The sequence below is a fragment of the Phycodurus eques genome, chromosome 22 (genome assembly GCF_024500275.1).
Source record: "Phycodurus eques isolate BA_2022a chromosome 22, UOR_Pequ_1.1, whole genome shotgun sequence".
Lineage (NCBI taxonomy): Eukaryota > Metazoa > Chordata > Actinopteri > Syngnathiformes > Syngnathidae > Phycodurus > Phycodurus eques.
The window spans coordinates 6,908,892-6,928,033 of NC_084546.1; the positions used below are offsets into that span (position 1 = coordinate 6,908,892).

The following is a 19,142-nucleotide window of genomic DNA, read 5'->3' on the forward strand; positions in this document are numbered from 1 at the left end:
AGATGCAGCCTGAGGCCAAATCAGCCAAATTCAACCACGACATTGCACATTTCCACTCATTTGTTGCTAATCTGTTCTGAATATTCCTCTGTTTAACATTATTCAACCCACTTCAAATCTGTGTGCAGGTGCCCTGAACCAGCGTAACTGGGGTAAGAAGTACCCGTCGTGTAACAGCGCCAAACAGTCCCCTGTGGACATCGACGAGACCTTCACGCAGGTTCGACTTCAGTACCAGAATCTGCAACTGGAGGGCTGGGACAGACTCATGGCAGAGTCCACAACTATCCACAACAACGGGAAAACAGGTCTGATGATGATCTTCAATTGTATTTATTTATTTTTTGAAATAATTACAGCCTGGTTTCTTAAATTGATTGTGACCATGCAGGTAAGGCTTGATTTATTTGTGTGCTGTATACAGATAGTACAAAAAGGTATGTTCTTGGATGTAATTTTGAGTTATATACAGCAGTGATTCCCAACCACTGTGGTGAGAGATCATCAGGTGTCTTGCGGGAAATTATACAATTTCATTTAATTCAGTCTGAATGTTTATTTTATTTTTTATTTCCTACTAATGACCTAGCGTTTGTTCATCTTTCTATGCCAGCGATGTATAGTGAAAGACAGAACAATTAAATGATGATGTAGAGGGCAGAAGTTACAATTATCCTGCATATTCACCCGTTGCCATTCATACAAAAGAATAATAACTTTGTGTTCAACTAAACAGGTATAGATTTCACACCAAGTACATTTTTGAGTAAATTGAGACATCGTCATCATTATTTCAGTATATATACTGTGACATTTTTGTTTGTTTGTGTGGAATGAGATTTTTCTAATGTAAAATATGTGCGTTGGCTGGCTCAATAAAACTTGGAAAACACTAATATACTTTGTACTTTGCAAAGCTCTGAGCCCAGAGTTCTTTTTGGTAATTCACTCCAAAAAAGGAGAAGGTTTGCTGCCCATTTCAATCAATAGAAATGAATCTGATATCATTTTGTTGCTATAAAACACAACATCTTAATAATCCCTGGATGAGGAAAGAAGCTTAACTTTCCAGACGCCAAAAAAAAAAAAAAAAAAAAGCTTCACAACACGGGGGTTAACGAAGGAGAGGAGCCATGAGGATTTAAAGGAACAGAGAGAGAAAGAGTCATTGAAGGAGAGGCAGCCAGAGGCACAACACTACAGAGTGAGCATGTGGAGAAGGGAAAAAAAGATCAATGTCAAGAGGGAGAGATGAAACTGAGCGAAAGAAAAGAGTCAATAAAGGAGCTGGAGGCTAGAACAAGAAGTAGCACTCGTGAAAAATCGGGACAACGTGAAGAGACGGCGAAGGAAATGTGTAACGAGTGATGTCTTACCTGATAAACAGTCTGCTCAATCTCACTATGTAGGCACTATGTGTTATCAAAACATTAAAGATCCTTCGAACTAATCTCTTTCTCTCCCTCTCTTTTAAGTCAGAGAGGAAATTAGATATCAGGGCAGGTGTAGCGATGCAGAGCTGCCATGATGTGATGAGGAATAATGTATGAGCTGTACAGTCCCACTTAACTCTATTTCATATCCTGTTAGGGCTTAATATCCTAGAGGAGCTACTTGGAATTTATGGGGCACACGTGCACAATCTAATACAAGAGGGATGATGCAGTGCAGTTATACAACCACAAACATGTCAATTAATACTTCTTTGATACAGTATTCTTCATACAGCTCTTGGATTTGATCACATTAGATTGTGCATGTGGCCCTCATATTGTGGCGAGTATGTACAGTATCTCACAAAAGTGAGTACAATGTAAAGTAGTCAGTGTACACCTTGTAGAACAGTGTAATTTTACTGTACCCTCAAAATAAAATTCAAAACACAGGCATTAATGTGTCAACCGCTCGCAACAAAAGTGAGTGCGGTACTCCGCTAAGTGAAAATTCTGCCCAATTAGCCATTTCCCCTTCCTGCTGTCATGTGACTTGGTGGTGTCACAAGGTCTCAGGTGTGAATGGGGAGCAGGTGTTTTAAATTTGGTACAACCTCTGAAGTACATGTATGTGTGTTTTAGTGGCTATCAATGTGGATGGCGACTTCGACATACGTGGAGGTGGACTGAGCTCCAGGTTCCGTGTTGATACCATCACCTTCCACTGGGGGCGCTGCAATGCTACTTCAGATGGGTCTGAGCACAGCCTCAATGGGATGAAATACCCTCTTGAGGTACTCAAAACAAACTTTCTACTGGTATGTTTATCTTTACCCTTGCTTTTGGCTAACTTGCTTACATTTATTTCAGATGCAAATCTACGCTTATGACCCAGATGCTTTCCAAAGTCTGGATGAGGCCATCAGGGAGGGAGGCAGGATTGCGGCATTAGCTGTGCTGTTTGAGGTAAGTCAACATGTTGATGTCTGCCTCGGTATCATCAGCAGTAAGGCTTTTCCTCCTTAAATAGAATGATTCAGTCAATTTACTGAAGAAGTGCATGTCTGCAGATCAGCTTAGATGACAACGAGAACCTCAATCCTGTCATCGATGCTGTCAACACTGTTAGTCGATTGGGTGAGTCACCTTAAAAATCTTTCATTAAAGAATATTTTTTGGTGTGGTTCCTTTTCTTACCATTTTCTGTTGTTGAGCAGGTAAGAGTGGATCAATGGAAGCCTTGGCCTTGCACTCCTTGCTGCCAAATAACACCGCCAAATACTACATCTACAACGGCTCACTGACTTCTCCTCCCTGCACGGAAACGGTCGAGTGGGTCGTCTTTAAACAAACCGTGGCCATATCGGAAACACAGGCGAGTAGACATGACACAAATGAGGTACAGTTACACAATTTAATGAAAGCTGAAAAATCCTGACAAACATGCTCAGATTCGTGATGCAACTCGGTGACTGGTTTTGGCTTAGTTGTCCTTCACGACTGTGGACAAAAAACCCAGCCAAATACTGTACAGCATAGTAATGAAGTGATGCAACATGACAGCTTTAGTCCAGTTTTTAAGTGGGGAAAAGGGGCATTTGGTTTTGTCGTGATTACATATTTTTTGGAATTCTTGCCATGCAGTGTTTTGGAAGCTCTTGTCTTCTGCTAATTGTCTCTAGCTGATGAATATAGAAAGACACGGAGGTCATTTTCAGTGGTTGTTTGTTTACAGTACAAGCCATATTTGTCTGCATGTGTTAGTGCGCATTTGCATGACGGAAATGAAAGTGACAAGGCATGACACGGGCACATAGGCGCAAGCTAAAAATAGAGCAGTGCTCGCTATTGGCCTGGCACAAACACAAGCCTCTTACACATAGTGTTTACTTTGGCATTGGTATCAAAACAAGAGAGATACATATTTGTTTTGTGGTGTTCACCGTTCCTCCTGCTGTGCTTCTCCCTGCAGCTGGAGGTCTTCTGTGAGGTGATGACCATGGAGCAGGCAGGCTACGTGATGCTGACAGATTACCTGCAGAATAACTTCAGAGAGCAGCAGCAGTTCATGGGGCAGGTGTTTGCCTCGTACACAGGAGTAGAGGACGTGCCCACGCCGAGTATGTCGTAATTCACCCCTCACATGTTTGAAAGGCTTTTTTTGTTTCACTATCCTTTAGCACAGGGGTTGTCAAATCTTTTTAGCTCAAGGTCTACTTTCGATTTTTAAAACAGACAGATGGGACAGGTCATTTGCACATGAAGTAGAAAAACAGTTTGAATAATACATTCAAATTGTATTATGTTTCAATTGCAATTATTTATAAATAAAGACAAAAATGTTAAATGTCTTTGTTAAACTTTTTGTTTTATAAAAAAAATCGACAAATTATTGACTAAAAGTAATAATGAAGAAGGTTATAGTTGTATAAAAAATATTTTAGTATTATTTTTCATGTTTTTACATATATTATTAATGTTAAACTTATGTAAAAGTGTTTACTAATATTTTAGTTTATTATTTACAATAAACTAACTAAATATTTAAAAATTTATTAAAATATTAAATGTACTTTATATGTAAATGTGTACTTTTTAACTAATATTTGTATTATTTTATTTACAATAAATTAATCAATAAATCATTAATTGAGATAAATACAATACAAAATAAAATAAAAAGAATAAATGCATTTAATTAACCAATTTTAAATTTATTCAACCAATATCAAAGAACTGTTGATAATGTAAATGCTTAGTGGGCCAGATTAAATAATGGCGCTCACGAGCCATACTTTGCCCACGCGTGTTTAATCACTTTTTGTTCCATTCAGCCAACCAAACGAACTCGTCAGAAATGTTTTTTTGCGTGTCTGAAAACGGCAGACAATAAAAATCATTTAAAAAAAAAAAAACTTTGCTTTGTTGAAACTGTGTTGACTGAGGCCACACAGGCGCGACAAGGCAAAGTGAACGTGGAGCACGTTGTGCTCACAATGCCTGCATCCGCTTCCTGCATAATGCTGTTTGTCCTCCAAGGTCAGCCCACAGTAGCAGTCATCAAAAACTATAATTTCGCTATCCTCTCCATCTGCATAAATCCAAACTCAGACATGTAAAGTAGGTCTTTTAGGTTGCCAGGGAGCTCGACTTTGTAGATCAGGACCCCTTTTTCCCCTCTCAATTTATTCTGTAGCTCTTTTTGAAATTGAAATAAAGTATTCAGTATTTCCGAAAAGGGCCCTTCTGCCTGTAACAAATGTATGCACCGCTCACGCACTGGCCACTTATTGCCAAGCGCTTTCCTATACTTCTGTACTTTGCAAATAAATTGAATCAACATACAGTATATAAGGATTGAATAATCAAGCACAGCTTTACTATTTTTATGTGTTTTTATCTTGATGTTGTTTTCGGCATCCTTACACAATTTACATGCTCTTCGTGACTCCAGCCTGCAGTTCAGCACCAGAAAATGTCCAAGCTGACGCCCAGAATGAGACAACCATTGTTGTGACGTGGGAGCGTCCCCGCGTGGTTTATGACACGACCATCGACTGGTACACTGTCACCTACGAGAGGCTACAAGGCCAAAACCAGAGGAAGTGGGAGTACAGGACTGACGGGGATCAGGATGTGGTACGTGTATATTTGTGTGTATGTCCATCCTCTACTACTGTATTTCAATTCAATTTGGGTTTTTATAGGGAGCCATCATCTCCAGCCTGCTGGCCAACAGCAGCTATGTGGTTCAGGTGGTGGCTGTTTGCACCAATGGTCTCAGAGGAAGATGGAGCGTTCAGATTATAGTGGACATGCCATTAGAGGATCCTGGTACGAGCATGCATAGAGCACAAATATGAATTTGCTCCAGCACAATTGTATATTTATAGGTTTCCTTTCTAGAGAGTGATACATTTCCGGATGTCTCCAAAGACTTGAAAAGCAGCAAAGAGGTAAGTGACCATCTTGAAATGTTAACTTTCTTGATTTAATAAAATCACGCTTTCATTGTTAGCCGTCACCAAACATCAGATGGCAGAATCCGGAGAATCCCAATCCCTTAGATTTGACTCCAGTAGATCACAGTCCAGTGGAGGAGATCCCGGCAGAGCAGACCAGAGTTTACCAGAACCAACCCACACACCACCCCCGGCTGAAATCAACCCAGAACCCCCCGGTCCAGGTCACCGCTCAGTCAAGCCCAAAGCCTCCTCCACCCGAGTCGCCCGTCCAGAAAACACGGCTCAACCCCAATGGGAAAAAGAAACCCAGCAAGTCTAAAAGTGACGATGTGAGCAAAAACCAGATCGATGACGGGAGGAGAACTCGAACACAACGGATATTTACCCATGGTGGCTTGGATGGGAACGGTGCAATCTGGGTAACTGGTATAACCGAGCAGCCGGGCTTCCTGTTTCCTGTTTCTGCACCTAACACTCTGCCTACTGTCCGCCGTCAAATCACAGAAGAGGAGTCTCTGCCGCATCAGGTAGTGACGATAACAGTTTACCAAACTACTCAGAGCAAAATGTTTTACCGCTGGACTGACAATCTCTTTATTCGTTTTGTCATTGCAGACACAAGATCTCAATCCAACAGATCCAAGTGAAAGTGACCTCCCTTCTCCTGAGTCGGACCTGTACTCCTTCTCTGTGGAGGATATCCAAGTCACCGATGTCTTCTATGAAGACTCACTCAACAGCTCTTCATCCCAAATCCCCACTTCCCCCTCAGTGGGATCCACTGTTACACTGCCAGGTCAGCTAAGCAATGTTACAGTTTAACTTTAACCCTACTACTCTAAATATTACATCAGTGGTTCTCCTTATCGACATTTTGTTGCATAGATACTGATGTGGCCAAAGGGACGCCACAGTCCTCTGAAGACAGCGATTCACCTGTGAACAAACCTCCGGAAACCAGCACCTCGTTCTGGATCCCTGAGAGAACGGCGACCGGGAGCAACAACCTCGCCGATACCGTTTACAAGTCTTTCACCTCCTCCTCTCTCCTCAGGGTGCTCATGCACACCACCCAGCCAATGTTTAATGGTAATACTCCAAGACCACCTCCCTCAGTATTGCTGGGGTACTGACTGTAGGCTCAAAGTGTGTTCTCATGCCTTTAAAACAACACTGTACACTCCCTGGACAATACGTGTGTTTCAATAGCAGCCTTGAATTGACCATATTATGGGTTTGACATATTTTTTTTCGCTCAACAGTGAATACAGTTCGGACTATTCAGCTGCAGTGTGTGTCATCTCGTAGTAATGATGGATGCTGTGTTGGCAATAATAGCGTGGCCTTGGTAATGCTAAAGAGTAAGCTCCTTGTTGCTTGTCACAAATTAAATGAGTGTAATTTTCATCAAATCTTTTTGTCAGCATCCGACTGTGTTAACTGCTTGAGTCCACTTATGCTTCATAAGTGGAATATTTTCATCTGCAAGGGGGTTTATTCCTTTGTGTTACTCAAGTGCACTCTCTGGTGGATGTTTTTCCTCAACCATTCCAAACACTAGAATTTTACTAGATTGACAGTCTTGTACATGAAGCTCCTGTTTTTTCCCCCTCTTGACATTGTGTATGTAGAAATGCTTTTACTTTTACTTTTAAAGCTATGGATATTTTTTCTCTCTTTTTACATCAGAGGGAAGCAACAGCAGTCACGAATCGCACGTCGGGTTGGTTGGCGTTGCGGACAGGGAGAAGAGGACCGTCATTCCTCTGGCTGTTGTCTCCACTCTCACCATCCTGTGTTTGCTAGTGCTGGTGGGCATTCTGGTCTATTGGAGGTACGCAAACAACAAAGATGACATTGCAATGACCCACCTCACTTTTGTTCATCTCAGTTTTTTTTTAGTTTTTTGTATGTGCTTATGTCACAGAAACTGTTTCCAGACAGCTAACTTCTACCCCGAGGACACCACGTCACCTAAAGTCATATCAGCTCTGTCCACACCTCTGCTGCTCGCCACAGGTAATGTTCACAGCGAGACCCTCATAACATCGCTGTTACTATTTGAAATGGGAGTTCCATTCGGCCCTTGTGTGCCAGATGGTCACGAGCCACTGACGGTGAAGCAGTTTGTGAAGAACGTCATGGAGCTCCACAACACCAACACGTTCTCCAAGGAGTTTGAGGTGTGTGCGATGTCTGTGGCACTACTGTCGTTTTTTGTGTGGTGGAGTTATTAGAGGCAGACATTGCACTAGCTGACAGTACCTCATCTGTCACAGCTTTTTAATAATGCACTTCCATTTTTGCTAACATCACGCTCTATAGGAAAAGCTTTTAGCAACGTGTTAGTATGCGCAAGCAGTTACATAACAATTTTAAAGAAGGATTCCCACAAACCTATCTGTCATCACTAGTATAAGTCAATTTGAAGATTAATTACGATTCCTTGGATTGGTGTCAAACGGGTGCATCTGCATGGCATCAGTCCCCCCTGTTTCCTAGCATGAACCTCCAGTGTAACACACACAGACAGGAAATTCAATGAATACTTCCATCTTGTAGCTGTCATTGTCTTTTGGCCCCTTTACGACAGCTAAGGACTAAAATTTGCATCTTTAAGAGAGAAAATCACAGTCTGAATGCGACATAAGCGATAGATGTGAAACCATAGCTTCTGACTTAGCGCTCAACCTCTCTGTGTGTATATGAACCCCTTGTATCTGTACCTGCACTGACTCCCTGTCTGCCTGTGTGTCACCACCCCCAACCCCCTGATTCTCCTTTCACCACTGCCATCGTTGTGCTTTCTGCATCCTCACTTCCACCCTCCATTAGATTGTGAAAGAATCCTATGAGGTAAGATGCTCTCCATCCCTTTAAAGTCGACTTTGTTTTTCTAACTGACACAGTGTAATGTATGTGTATAATGCAGGCTCACAACAGGCTTTTTTTGAGGCGAAGACAACATGTTGAAGCTGATACATTGTTTTGTGTTAACTTGTAATGGTTACCTGTACTGCTATGAGAACTAGTATTACCCTACCTCACGATCACAGATGCAGGTATATCGACTTTGCTGATGATTTAAAACGTGTATATTTTGTGTTGTGTTGTAGGAGGTACAAGCGTGCACAGTGGACATGGGCATCACTGCAGACAGCTCCAGTCAACCCGAGAACAAATCCAAGAACAGATACATCAACATCCTGGCCTGTACGTCTAAATACAGCATTGCTTTCACAGTTTTGCTCAAACCAAATGCGATGTAACTTTATAAAGCATTCCCCCCTCCCAGATGATCACAGTAGAGTGAAGCTCACCAACAGTTTGGACAAGAGACGGGAAATGCGAGGACTACATAAATGCAAACTTTGTTGATGTAAGTGTGGTTTTTATTCAGCCAGTTCAAACTGAGGTTATTTCAAGAGATATTTCACACAGGCTTTGTTTAAAACTATGTTGCTTATACAGTGGTGCCTTGAGAGTTTTGCGAGATACAAGCCATCGTTCCGACGATTTTTTTGCTTTGATTTATGAGCAAGCATTTGAGATACAGTGAACTCCCCTCACTTCAGAAGAAGTTTGGAAGAACAATTCTTCAAAAAAGAGGCTTCAAGCTCTTTATTGACACTCCCAGTTGAGAATTACATGTTGTGTATTAAAAACAACCACATAAGTTAATGCTAACAAACAATGCAAAATGTATGTGTTGGTGTTTAAATGTTTTAAGCAATGGATATTTGACCACAAACACTGGATCAACACAAACAGTATAGAAATGCTCATGGGCATATGTTTTTATGTTAGGTCTCTTTTTTTTTTTGTTAATGTACAATATTATAGAGTGCTATTTTCCTTATTAAAAAACACATTGCAAATTTCTCAATGCACCACTGTATTTTGAAGCGGCCCAGCAGAGCTCTCACTTCAGCATCAATGTAAAATTAATGTTTTAAAACAGCTTTTGTGAATATTTCTTGACCAAGTAGTTGTTTCGTCCGTAGGGTTATGAGCGTACCCGGGCCTACATCGCAGCCCAAGGTCCTCTCAGAGCAGGCAGGGAAGACTTCTGGAGAATGATCTGGCAGCAGAACATTGGTGTCATCGTCATGATCACCAATCTGAAGGAGAAAGGACGGGTGAGAGCGCATGCCACTACGTTATTAGTACTCTTTCTGATGCTGTCATTGCCCCAAATCTAGATATTCATTCATTTGTGTTTTTTTTCTGTTTTACTTAACAGACCAAGTGTGATCAATACTGGCCAGAGGATGGGCAGGAGCAATATGGTTCATACCAGGTGACCCTGAAGAGCAGCAAGACCCTTGCTTACTACACACTGCGGGCATTCATTGTCAGAGATACCACAAATAAGGTCACACTCCTCCTCTTTCTGAACCTGAGCCTGAACACACAAAGACCACTAACATCTCTGGTCCTCCAGGTATCCCAGAGGAAAGTCGAACACACAGTCCAGCATTACCACTACACCCAGTGGCCAGACATGGGCGTCCCGGAATACACTCTTCCCGTCCTGTCCTTCATCAGAACATCCTCTCGGGCCAGAACGCAGGAGATGGGACCCGTCTTGGTTCATTGCAGGTAGCCTTTACATGCTATATATGTGTGTTTACATTGTTATTGGGTAGAGTGAAGTATTATGATCATTTTGTGTTTGCGTCACAGTGCTGGTGTAGGGAGAACGGGGACCTATATTGTCATAGACAGCATGCTGCAGCAGATCGAGGATCAAGGGACGGTGAATGTCCTCGGTTTCCTAAAACATGTGCGGACTCAGAGGAACTTCCTAGTTCAGACAGAGGTAAACAAACACATCCATGACATATTTAGTCAGTGATTCTCAATCACTTTGCGGGAAATTAGAATTTCACTGAATTACTGAAGCCGGAAAATTATCTACGAACATGGTCACGGAATGAACTGAACTCGTATCTCAAGGCACCACTGCATATCCCCTCTGTGTTCAACTAAAATGGCCCAGATTCCACACTGAGCAAGTACATTTGTGAGTCAATTGAGACGAGATCGTCAATATTTACGTGTACTGTAAATACTTTTAGGGACATTTTAGTTTTGTGGTGTGCCACGAGATTTTTCTGAAGTGAAATTATGTGCCTCAGTAAATGTTGGGAAACACTGTATTAAGTAATGAATCAGGGTTTGGGCCACTTCGTCCACTTACAAAGGCATTGTGCACAATTTAAAGCTTCCGATGTTGTGGTTGTTCTTGCCTCTAGGAGCAGTACATATTCATCCACGACGTCTTAGTGGAGGCCATCTTGAGCCGCCACACCTCTGTCGCTTGCGACCACCTCCACTCGTACGCATCCGGCCTGCTGACACCCGGAGTGTCAGGCCGGACGCGCATGGACAAGCAGTTCAAGGTACATGTTGTACATCCACTCGCCATATATTACATACATGAATGGTTTATTAGGATATGATGATGTTGGATTTCTCAGTTGATCAGTCAACGCCAAGCGAAACACGCCGACTACAGCACTGCTCTCCGAGATGGCAACGCTATGAGGAACAGAGCCAGAGCGCTGATGCCTGGTGAGCCTCAAGTGCACATGTACCTGCAAAACCACATAATCTACCCCTAGATACGATACTATACTCTACTGCGCGTGTTTGGTTTTCTCATGTGTTTGTGTTTGCAGTGGAGAGATCAAGAGTTTGCCTAACTGCCACTGCAGTAAACTCATCAGGCTACATCAACGCCTCCTACGTGCTGGTAAAACAAACTCAAACACATTGCCTTTAAGTTAAGAAAACTGTCACGCATTCAAGTTATTTTTCTGATGATGTTTTCGCGTAATCCTGCTGGTGTTTTCGTTTTAAATCACAGGGCCATCGCCACAGTAAGGAATTCATCGTGAGTCAGACGCCGCTCAGCAGTACCGTGGAGGATTTCTGGCGAATGATCTGGGAGCATAACACACACACCGTCGTCCATCTGCCCGACGTGCATTATCAGGTTAGTGCATTATTTATTCGCTGTTTGTTTACAATTTAAAATGTATATTTCTACACACTGCATGTCTCTTTTTGCAGAGTGAGGACTGGGACCCGTGTGTGTATTGGCCTTCTGAAGAGCAGATTATGAACTTTGAGGGATTTACTGTGTTGTATTCAGGGGAGAGACACGTGTGTCTGTCCAATGACGACAAAGTGCTTGTGCAAGACGTCACGTTAGAATCCACGCAGGTAATGACCAATATTTGAAATATAACTTATGTGCTCACATTCATTGCTATAGCCAAGCAATGAGGTCCTAACGTCAGCAACAGTTCTTCACTACTTCACCCCAATACTTAGTACCACAGTAATCCCCTGCTGTTTCTCGGTTCACCTAAATCGAAGATTTTTTTGGTTAAACATAATTATTTTTTGTGTTCTATTTTTTGTATTATCTATACAATGTATGCTTGTATTTTTAGTGTTCAAATACATTTACAATATGTTTGAAAAGTGTGTTTTAATAGGTTTAAATGTGTTTAAAGCATCGTTAATGGCTAAAACCCCTGCTATAACTGCCTAAAATGCTTTCTTTTCTAGAACAATTTTGTCCTGGAGGTCCGTCTATACAGCGCTTCCTGCTGGCCCAACCCTGACAGCCCCATTAGGAATGGTTTTGAACTCGTCAACATAGTCAGTGAGCACAGGAGACACACACACGGACCTACAGTCGTACACGACCCGTGAGTACGCCACTCATTTATTGTGAGACTGCATAGAGAAAGAGTATTCCCACGATACACATTTGATTTCACATTTCTCACATTCTACATTTCAACAATTCATTTAATTCCACAGCATTTCTCAGCTCCTCACCATTCACACAATTTCTAAAGAAAATACATTATTTACTTTTATGATATATATATTTATTTTGTTTTTTCTTTGACTTTTTGTGTGCATGTAGGTTGGGAGGCGTTACGTCGGGTCTTTTTTGTGCCCTCACTACTTTGTCCAATCAGCTGCAAGAGGAGGGGCAAGTCGACGTCTACCAGGTGGCAGCGAATGACCAACCTCATGAGGCCGGGGGTGTTTAATGATATAGTAAGTACTCAAACACACACACTCACCCCTCTCAGTAATCCACCATAATGTGGAGACCCCCCTCAACCCCTTTTAGGAGCAGTACCAGTATCTGTACCGGGCTGTGCTGAGTCTGGTGAGCAGCCAGGAAGACCAGCGAGCCCTCCAGAGTCCAGAGACCAATGGATCAGTACTGCTGGGGAAGACTAACATTACTGAAAGCCTTGAATCACTCATGTAGATGACACACACACACATGCTAATGCAAACATAATAACCGTACAGTACATGTACTGGTCAGTGTTGAGGCTCCTCTGCAAACGTCCAAGAGCTGTGAGTACTTTTTACATGCTTAAAGGTCAAATCCAATCTAAGATGAAAAGGCCAATTGTCTCACTGTCAACATTGTAATAGCCATTTGATCACACATAATGTGACAAAATGTACCTGGAAGTGTTCTCAGCTGAGCATCCGTTCAGCAAAATAAAACGATGGGCACGGCCTAATTTAAAATTCTAAATTAAACACTTCCTCATTTCAATCTAATATGCATTCATTTCCGTGATATTGGCTATTTCCAACATCAAATGTTTTCCAATCATTGTTCCATTCCAATTTGCTTCCTAAACCAGAATTTCAAGATTTAAGAAATACAAATGACAACCTAATATTTTTCAGAAGTAGTAATGGGGAACTACTGCAAAGGCCATTGGCTCTGTGGCCTTTTGTAATAATCCAAGCTCTTGTACTTCAAAGGCTTTTTTTTTGCTCCTGCGACTGTTTGACTAAACCAAAATAACGCTCTGTGATCTGTCTTTTTTTTTTTTATTATTATTATTATTATTTTTTTTTTTTTTTTACTAAAGCTGGCTACTGTCTTGTTTGCACTTGTTGAGTCAAATATGAAAGGTTAGACACTCCATCCAAATTCTGTTGTGAGTATTGAAGATATTTGTCAGTATTTTGTCCAGGTCTCCTATCAGACACGATCAATTAATCAGTCAGCTTTCTTCGACAGCAACTATATTACAGAACCTTTTTTGTGTAAATATCCCTTATATACCAAAAGGCCAAATTGCTGTATGTTTTTACTCTATCTATATTTTCTATGACATTTTTCTAGCCATTTACACATACTGTACAACTGTGTGAATTCTATTTGATAATTTCACATACAGATCATAGATTTAACTCATTGTTAACGCTTTTTTATCATTCCGGTAATTGTAGCAAGTTAACATGTCTGCAGCCACAAACGTGTGCAGTATGTAAATAGCAACAGATTGAATAAAGACTTGAATATGATTTTTCTTGGGGGAAAATGCAAGTCTCTTATTGTACACAAATGATTGACAACAACTCTTCCCTTTCAAGCTTTAACATGCTTTTGTTTTATTTTTTAAAATAGACCAGTGAATAATTCACAAACACAAAAAGTTATGAAAAATATTTGTTATTAAAGCTTTGCAGTCACACACGATAAAGTGTATATAGTGCTCCATAAATAAACCTCGTAAATAATACAGGCTCAATGTAAAGTATGCAATATTTCTTTCACCACACCTTCTCAGTTATAATATTATACAAATGTTTGATGAATTATTTACAACAGAGTGTAATAGACATAAAAATAAAAATAAAATTATGCCCACTAACACCACCAACTAACACAATACCTCATTAATACCTCAAAATGATTGAAAAAAAAATACATTTGAAATATTTCACTATGGCACATACCGTAGATTGAAGACTACAATAATTATTATTATTGTTGTTATTTTTCTTGACCTTATTATGGCTGAAATCTGCATTAAGGGTTCTATTTTGTTGACATCCCCATCTTAATAAAGAGCGTATACATCATTTACATAAAGTAACCTAATAAGCAGTTGTAAAAGAACTGCTCATTAATTTACAATTTGTTGTTGTAGTAAAACATATCTATTCGATGTAGAACATAAAATATTAAAACATGCATATTTAACTAATTCCTTTTTGAAAAAGCGAAAAAAAGCACCTGCTTTAAGAATATTGCAAGAATCTAGAATCATTGATGCAGATAAACCTGACCAAACAAACAACTGGTAGCTTCTTAATGTACTCTTTAATACAGTACATATCCTCCTTGGTGCTTTTAAGCAAAGTGGTGGTGCTTTTTAAGCAAAATCCTGATTTTTAAAGCACTTAATCTCTTATGTGTAGCACCAATTTAAAGCATAAACTGTAAAAGTGAATATTTTATACCAGGGGGGGGCAAACTGTTGTGCTTAAGGGCCACATTTGATTTTTTAAACGGACAGATGAGCCAGGTCATTTGTAGATGATGCCAAAAAAATGATGTATGTCTTTAAGATATTTAAAAGTTTATTTGAACAATAAAATAATAATTCAGTCTCATAATTTATGAGTCGAGTTTGTTTTAATCGCCCTTAATCACAAAAGAGGCCCGAGTGTGTAGCTTTGCGAATTGTGAACGTGCATGTCGTCCTCCATCAATTGTCTTTACTTGTCCCCTTGAATACACTGTTGGCAAAAAAATAAGACTTTATTACAGTGGTGTCGAATTAAAGTGACTGTATAGATGTGTGTGTGTGTGTGTGTGTGTCCTCACATAGTCGGTGCGTTTGCGTTTCCAACAGTCTGGGTCGAGCCTCTTCTGTTCATCGGCGAGTGCTTTGGCCTGCAAGGTAAACACACGACGCTCTTCGCTTCGCATTTTCTTCCAGCGCTCGCCAAGGAGCACGCTGATCGCTCTGCAACACACACACATGCACATTTTACACACATGACCAGCACAGACACACAATACTGCTGTTAAGGTGCACACCAACCTGTTGTCCTTGCCCGGGTGCATCTGCGTGTACCGCACCCTGAATTTCTTGGCAAAAAGCATGAATGCATTCATTGGCCGCTTGCACTTGGGCGTGGTGTGGTTACTTCCTGGTTGGCTGACACTCTGGCTTTTGATTGGCTTGCAGTGAGGACCACGGGAGTGGCTGGGTGTGGGAGTGTCTGTTGGTTTTTGACAAGTTCACACTGCTTTTTCTCACCATTTTTTTTCTTATCAATTTAACAATGTCAAGAGCCCCAGACATGACAAAACACTAGCTGTGCGTGCCCACAAATGAGCATTTTGTGTGGACTTTGTATCTATAGCATAGCCCCAATTTATTTATTTATTTTTATCCCCATGTCACGTCTGAGGCTCAGTAAATGTCAATGAAGGGATCTCAAACCTTGTAATGTGTATCTGTCTGGAGAAACAGTTCCCCCGCTGGACTGGGAGGCATATCGCCGTCGGGCCATACTGCTCAGCAGGTAAACCGCAGAAGAGTCCAGTGGTGTGAAATCATAACTGAGAAGACACACATTGAAGGAACTACACTTGTAATTGTGTCAATCATACATGCACAATGTCATGTACCTTTTCAGTACCTTTTAAATGTGTCAAAGACAAGCGAGTCATCTGTATGTTCGGCATCTCTGTGACCTGGAGGCAGGCACACATCACCGAGCTCCATTTCGTAGCCTGCTATCCCATAATGCACCACAGTCAAGCTTGGGTAGAATGATGACCAGCCTGATAAAAAGGAGAAATGCAGGTGTTACCAAAATGTTTAAAGTATGTCAGTATTTTATTATTCAGTATTCTATAATTACATGAAGCACTTGGTGAGTCCTCTCTGTGGAAAGTGCTACATATACAAAATGCATTCACTTACTTACCTTTGTTTTTAACATAGAACGGGTGGTCGAGTTCACAGCGTGCAGTTAACAAGCCTTGCCCAAAAGCGCCAGGGTCAAAAGTCAGCTGCAAGACGGCCTGACCAGAAAGCACATTTTCCGAATGTGCCACGAGCTGCAAACCCTCAGAGCCATAACGCTGCAAAATAGAAGGTTTTTGGTCAAAATAATTATAACTTGAGTTGTCAAATTCTGTTTTTTTTGTTTTTTTTAAATACACACATATATAATATATATATATATATATATATATATATATATAACATATATAATATATACATAATATATATATATATATATATAATGTACCTTCAAAGATATGGACTGTTCCTCATTGCCAGACTGAAGGTCCTCAATATTTTGCCATTCTAGACTGGAGCCACTATGGAAACGCAGGTGAGTACCTGCACACACAAAACAGCTTCTCTGAAACTACCCTAGTATTGACAGCCCACGTGAAAAGTTGATACACCATTGTAAAATGGCTGTGTTTTTCCAAGTAAAAAAAATACTTTTCAAAAATCATATCAATTTAAAAATTTTCTATGAATTATTATTAATTGTATTTTGTAATATTTTATGACCATATGTTATTACGCTGATTGATGATTTCTTGTCATTCAGCAAAAAAATATGCCTGTTTTTTAGTCATAGAAATGTGAAACATTTCTGATTTCTGATGCCGTCCATTTAATTTACGATTCTGTGGAAAACAACTGAAATCATTTTTGTCCACTGCAAAAATAAACATACAAAACATTACACATTTTTAAAAATGTTCTTGAATTGTCTTTCATACAGGGTTTCCAGAATGTTTTGGTTTAGCCATTTTAGATTTGGATTGATGCTGTAGTCGCAATTCCTCTTACATCTCCGCATTCGAGCAGACCCCTGATTTTTTTTTTCTAAAATACATGGGTTTTTAATTCCATAAAGCCCCAGTTGCAGTCATTTTAAATCTAAAAAAACAAAAATGGATACATTCACATTCTCATTTGGACTTGCGTGTGCTTGTGTACCTTTCAGAAAACAGTGCCAGGCGGTGGCAGGCCAGGAGACACTCCAAGCCGTGTCCTCGTCATCGGAGAGAGAGGGTCTGGCGGACACCTCAGAGCTACATTCACTGGTCGTCTGTGCGAACATAAAGCAAACATCAGGCAACGAAGCGCTTCTGAAGTGGGTCAGTCGCTTCATTGATGGTGGGTTGAAGTGGGAGTGAAGAGATGAGTTTGCTGTACCCTGCCTCTGCGGGGCGACGGCTTGCTGCTGGAGTTAGGTGGGGGAGGCCGGGCATACGAATGTAGATCGCTTTGGGCAGAAGAGGAACTGAAAATGACAAACGAAGATGTATGCAGTACTTACTTTAATTACTCTATTCAATGCACAACTTTCTGTCCTCTAACAAGAAGCTGAATGGTAGTTGATCAAGTGTTATGGCTAATGAATGAATGCTATTAACAGTTAAATGGTATGTGTGATTGTACCTGCTGTGTGGAGGCTCCTGTAGGAGTGGGCTTTGAGGCCCGGTGGCAATGTGAGCCAGCTGCGTCAGCAAACGGGTATCCCCTAACTGCACACGTTGCCCCCGAAGGGACTCCTCCAGGCCCACCTCTACTTGATAAACCGCCGTCAACTCTTTCTCTTCTGGAACCTCCTGCAGGTTTGGAAGATCAGCTGAGGAGAGATCGGAGGCAATTTTGAGTCTTTATGATGCCAATTTCTGGCTATAAAGGTCAAATACTTGGTGTTATTTACCATATTCCATTAAGGTATCATTCCTTGTGCCATGTGAGGATTCATGTGATTGATCCTGATCCACTTCCACAATCTCTTCTGTGAGTGTAAACACAAATCAAGACACCCATTGTCCACTACGTTTTGGCCAAACGGGTGTGCCGTGGCCGCCAGAAACTTAGTGTAAATGTAGCCTAAAAAAAGAGCGATGCTTGACTGTTGCCATGGGGATTACCTGCGTATTCGCTTTGAGGCTCAGGCTCCTTGTGCTGTTTGGGGTCACCACCAGACAGGCCTTTTGGGATCACCATCTCCCACATCTCAATGCCCACTGAAACAGTAAGTGTAATTACAAATATGTCACATGAAGAAACACGTCTTTCCATGAGTTCAATTTTATTTTGTTTATTCCTGAAATAGTCTATTTTACCCCGCCCCCGAAATTTCTTTTCATTTTTTTTCCTCCCCTTGCACAATATGTTCATCATGTGACAGCCTCTTGTTTATAAACTTCGAGCCTCCGCGCATGCGCGTAGCGACCCATTCATTCAACGCTGTAAAAGACTGCAACAAATAAACGAGTAGCAATTCACAAAAGTGTTGTTATAATCATTTATTCAGACAATGTCTCAAAGAGTCGTATTCAATGGACATAAGTACAAGAAGAAGCCGTTTGATCTGTCACTGCATGAAAGTACTTTTAAAAAAATGGGCATTTCCGTCGACGAATACGAGAGTTTTATAAGACTAATAACTACTATTCATACGAAAAAACGACGTCTGTGTTGAGAAAACGAGAATAAATATCATAAATGCGTCGAATGGGTTTGGGGAAAAGGCCGTTTCAACAAAAACAACTAACGTCAACAATGAAGCTTTAAGAGCGAGCAGTGGAGCTCGTATTTGTGACAACGACAGCCCTCGTCATCTCAATATTGTCTCGTATATTCCAACTTTAGACGCTATTCATTACATTGGTGCGGTCGCTTGTCGAATTCGACGCTTTAAAACCCGGAAAAGTTTTAATGAACTTTTTGTTCACTCACCTAAACAGTGGCCTTGTACGGGAAAAGTAGGTTGGTATAAACATATCATCTTCGCTGATCCTATTGGCCCAATGGGATGTCAAACAACGACTCTTCGCATTCCCATTGGTCGTTTGTTTACAGACGTCTCTGTTATCAGGATCAAGGATTAA

The 19,142-nt window shown here is 40.9% G+C and overlaps 2 protein-coding genes across 3 annotated transcripts in view; one reads left to right on the forward strand and one right to left on the reverse strand.

The window, feature by feature from the left end:
* The window catches only part of ptprz1b (protein tyrosine phosphatase receptor type Z1b), a 36,978-nt gene extending 23,210 nt beyond the window's left edge, over positions 1–13,768 (forward strand). Inside the window, 32 exon segments of the mRNA XM_061667631.1 lie at positions 129–308; positions 2,076–2,227; positions 2,304–2,399; positions 2,504–2,570; positions 2,651–2,808; positions 3,406–3,553; positions 4,888–5,072; positions 5,141–5,267; positions 5,340–5,389; positions 5,452–5,925; positions 6,014–6,194; positions 6,284–6,487; positions 7,088–7,232; positions 7,326–7,417; positions 7,496–7,581; positions 8,234–8,254; positions 8,515–8,611; positions 8,694–8,734; positions 8,736–8,777; positions 9,403–9,537; positions 9,642–9,773; positions 9,843–10,000; positions 10,085–10,220; positions 10,657–10,803; positions 10,882–10,975; positions 11,083–11,156; positions 11,271–11,399; positions 11,477–11,629; positions 11,981–12,123; positions 12,348–12,441; positions 12,443–12,484; positions 12,561–13,768. Of these exon segments, the coding sequence (XP_061523615.1) occupies positions 129–308; positions 2,076–2,227; positions 2,304–2,399; positions 2,504–2,570; positions 2,651–2,808; positions 3,406–3,553; positions 4,888–5,072; positions 5,141–5,267; positions 5,340–5,389; positions 5,452–5,925; positions 6,014–6,194; positions 6,284–6,487; positions 7,088–7,232; positions 7,326–7,417; positions 7,496–7,581; positions 8,234–8,254; positions 8,515–8,611; positions 8,694–8,734; positions 8,736–8,777; positions 9,403–9,537; positions 9,642–9,773; positions 9,843–10,000; positions 10,085–10,220; positions 10,657–10,803; positions 10,882–10,975; positions 11,083–11,156; positions 11,271–11,399; positions 11,477–11,629; positions 11,981–12,123; positions 12,348–12,441; positions 12,443–12,484; positions 12,561–12,704 (4,127 nt within the window). The 3' untranslated portion in view covers positions 12,705–13,768.
* A 62-nt stretch (positions 13,769–13,830) lies between these two features.
* Positions 13,831–19,040, reverse strand: LOC133397121 (HMG box-containing protein 1-like). 2 transcript variants are annotated; one of them, XM_061667633.1, is made up of 13 exons: positions 18,991–19,040; positions 18,180–18,275; positions 17,966–18,043; positions 17,695–17,884; positions 17,449–17,536; positions 17,230–17,341; positions 16,520–16,614; positions 16,193–16,349; positions 15,902–16,046; positions 15,703–15,821; positions 15,298–15,478; positions 15,078–15,219; positions 13,831–14,989 (listed from the first exon to the last, which is right to left on the reverse strand). In XM_061667633.1, the coding sequence occupies exons 1-13, from the start codon at positions 19,037–19,039 to the stop codon at positions 14,969–14,971; spliced, it is 1,473 nt and encodes a 490-aa protein (XP_061523617.1). In that variant the 5' UTR covers position 19,040; the 3' UTR covers positions 13,831–14,968. The 2 variants fall into 2 exon arrangements, with proteins under 2 accessions (XP_061523617.1, XP_061523616.1); XM_061667632.1 differs by lacking the exon at positions 18,991–19,040 and having other exon boundaries at positions 18,180–18,445.
* Between the last annotated feature and the right edge of the window lie 102 nt (positions 19,041–19,142).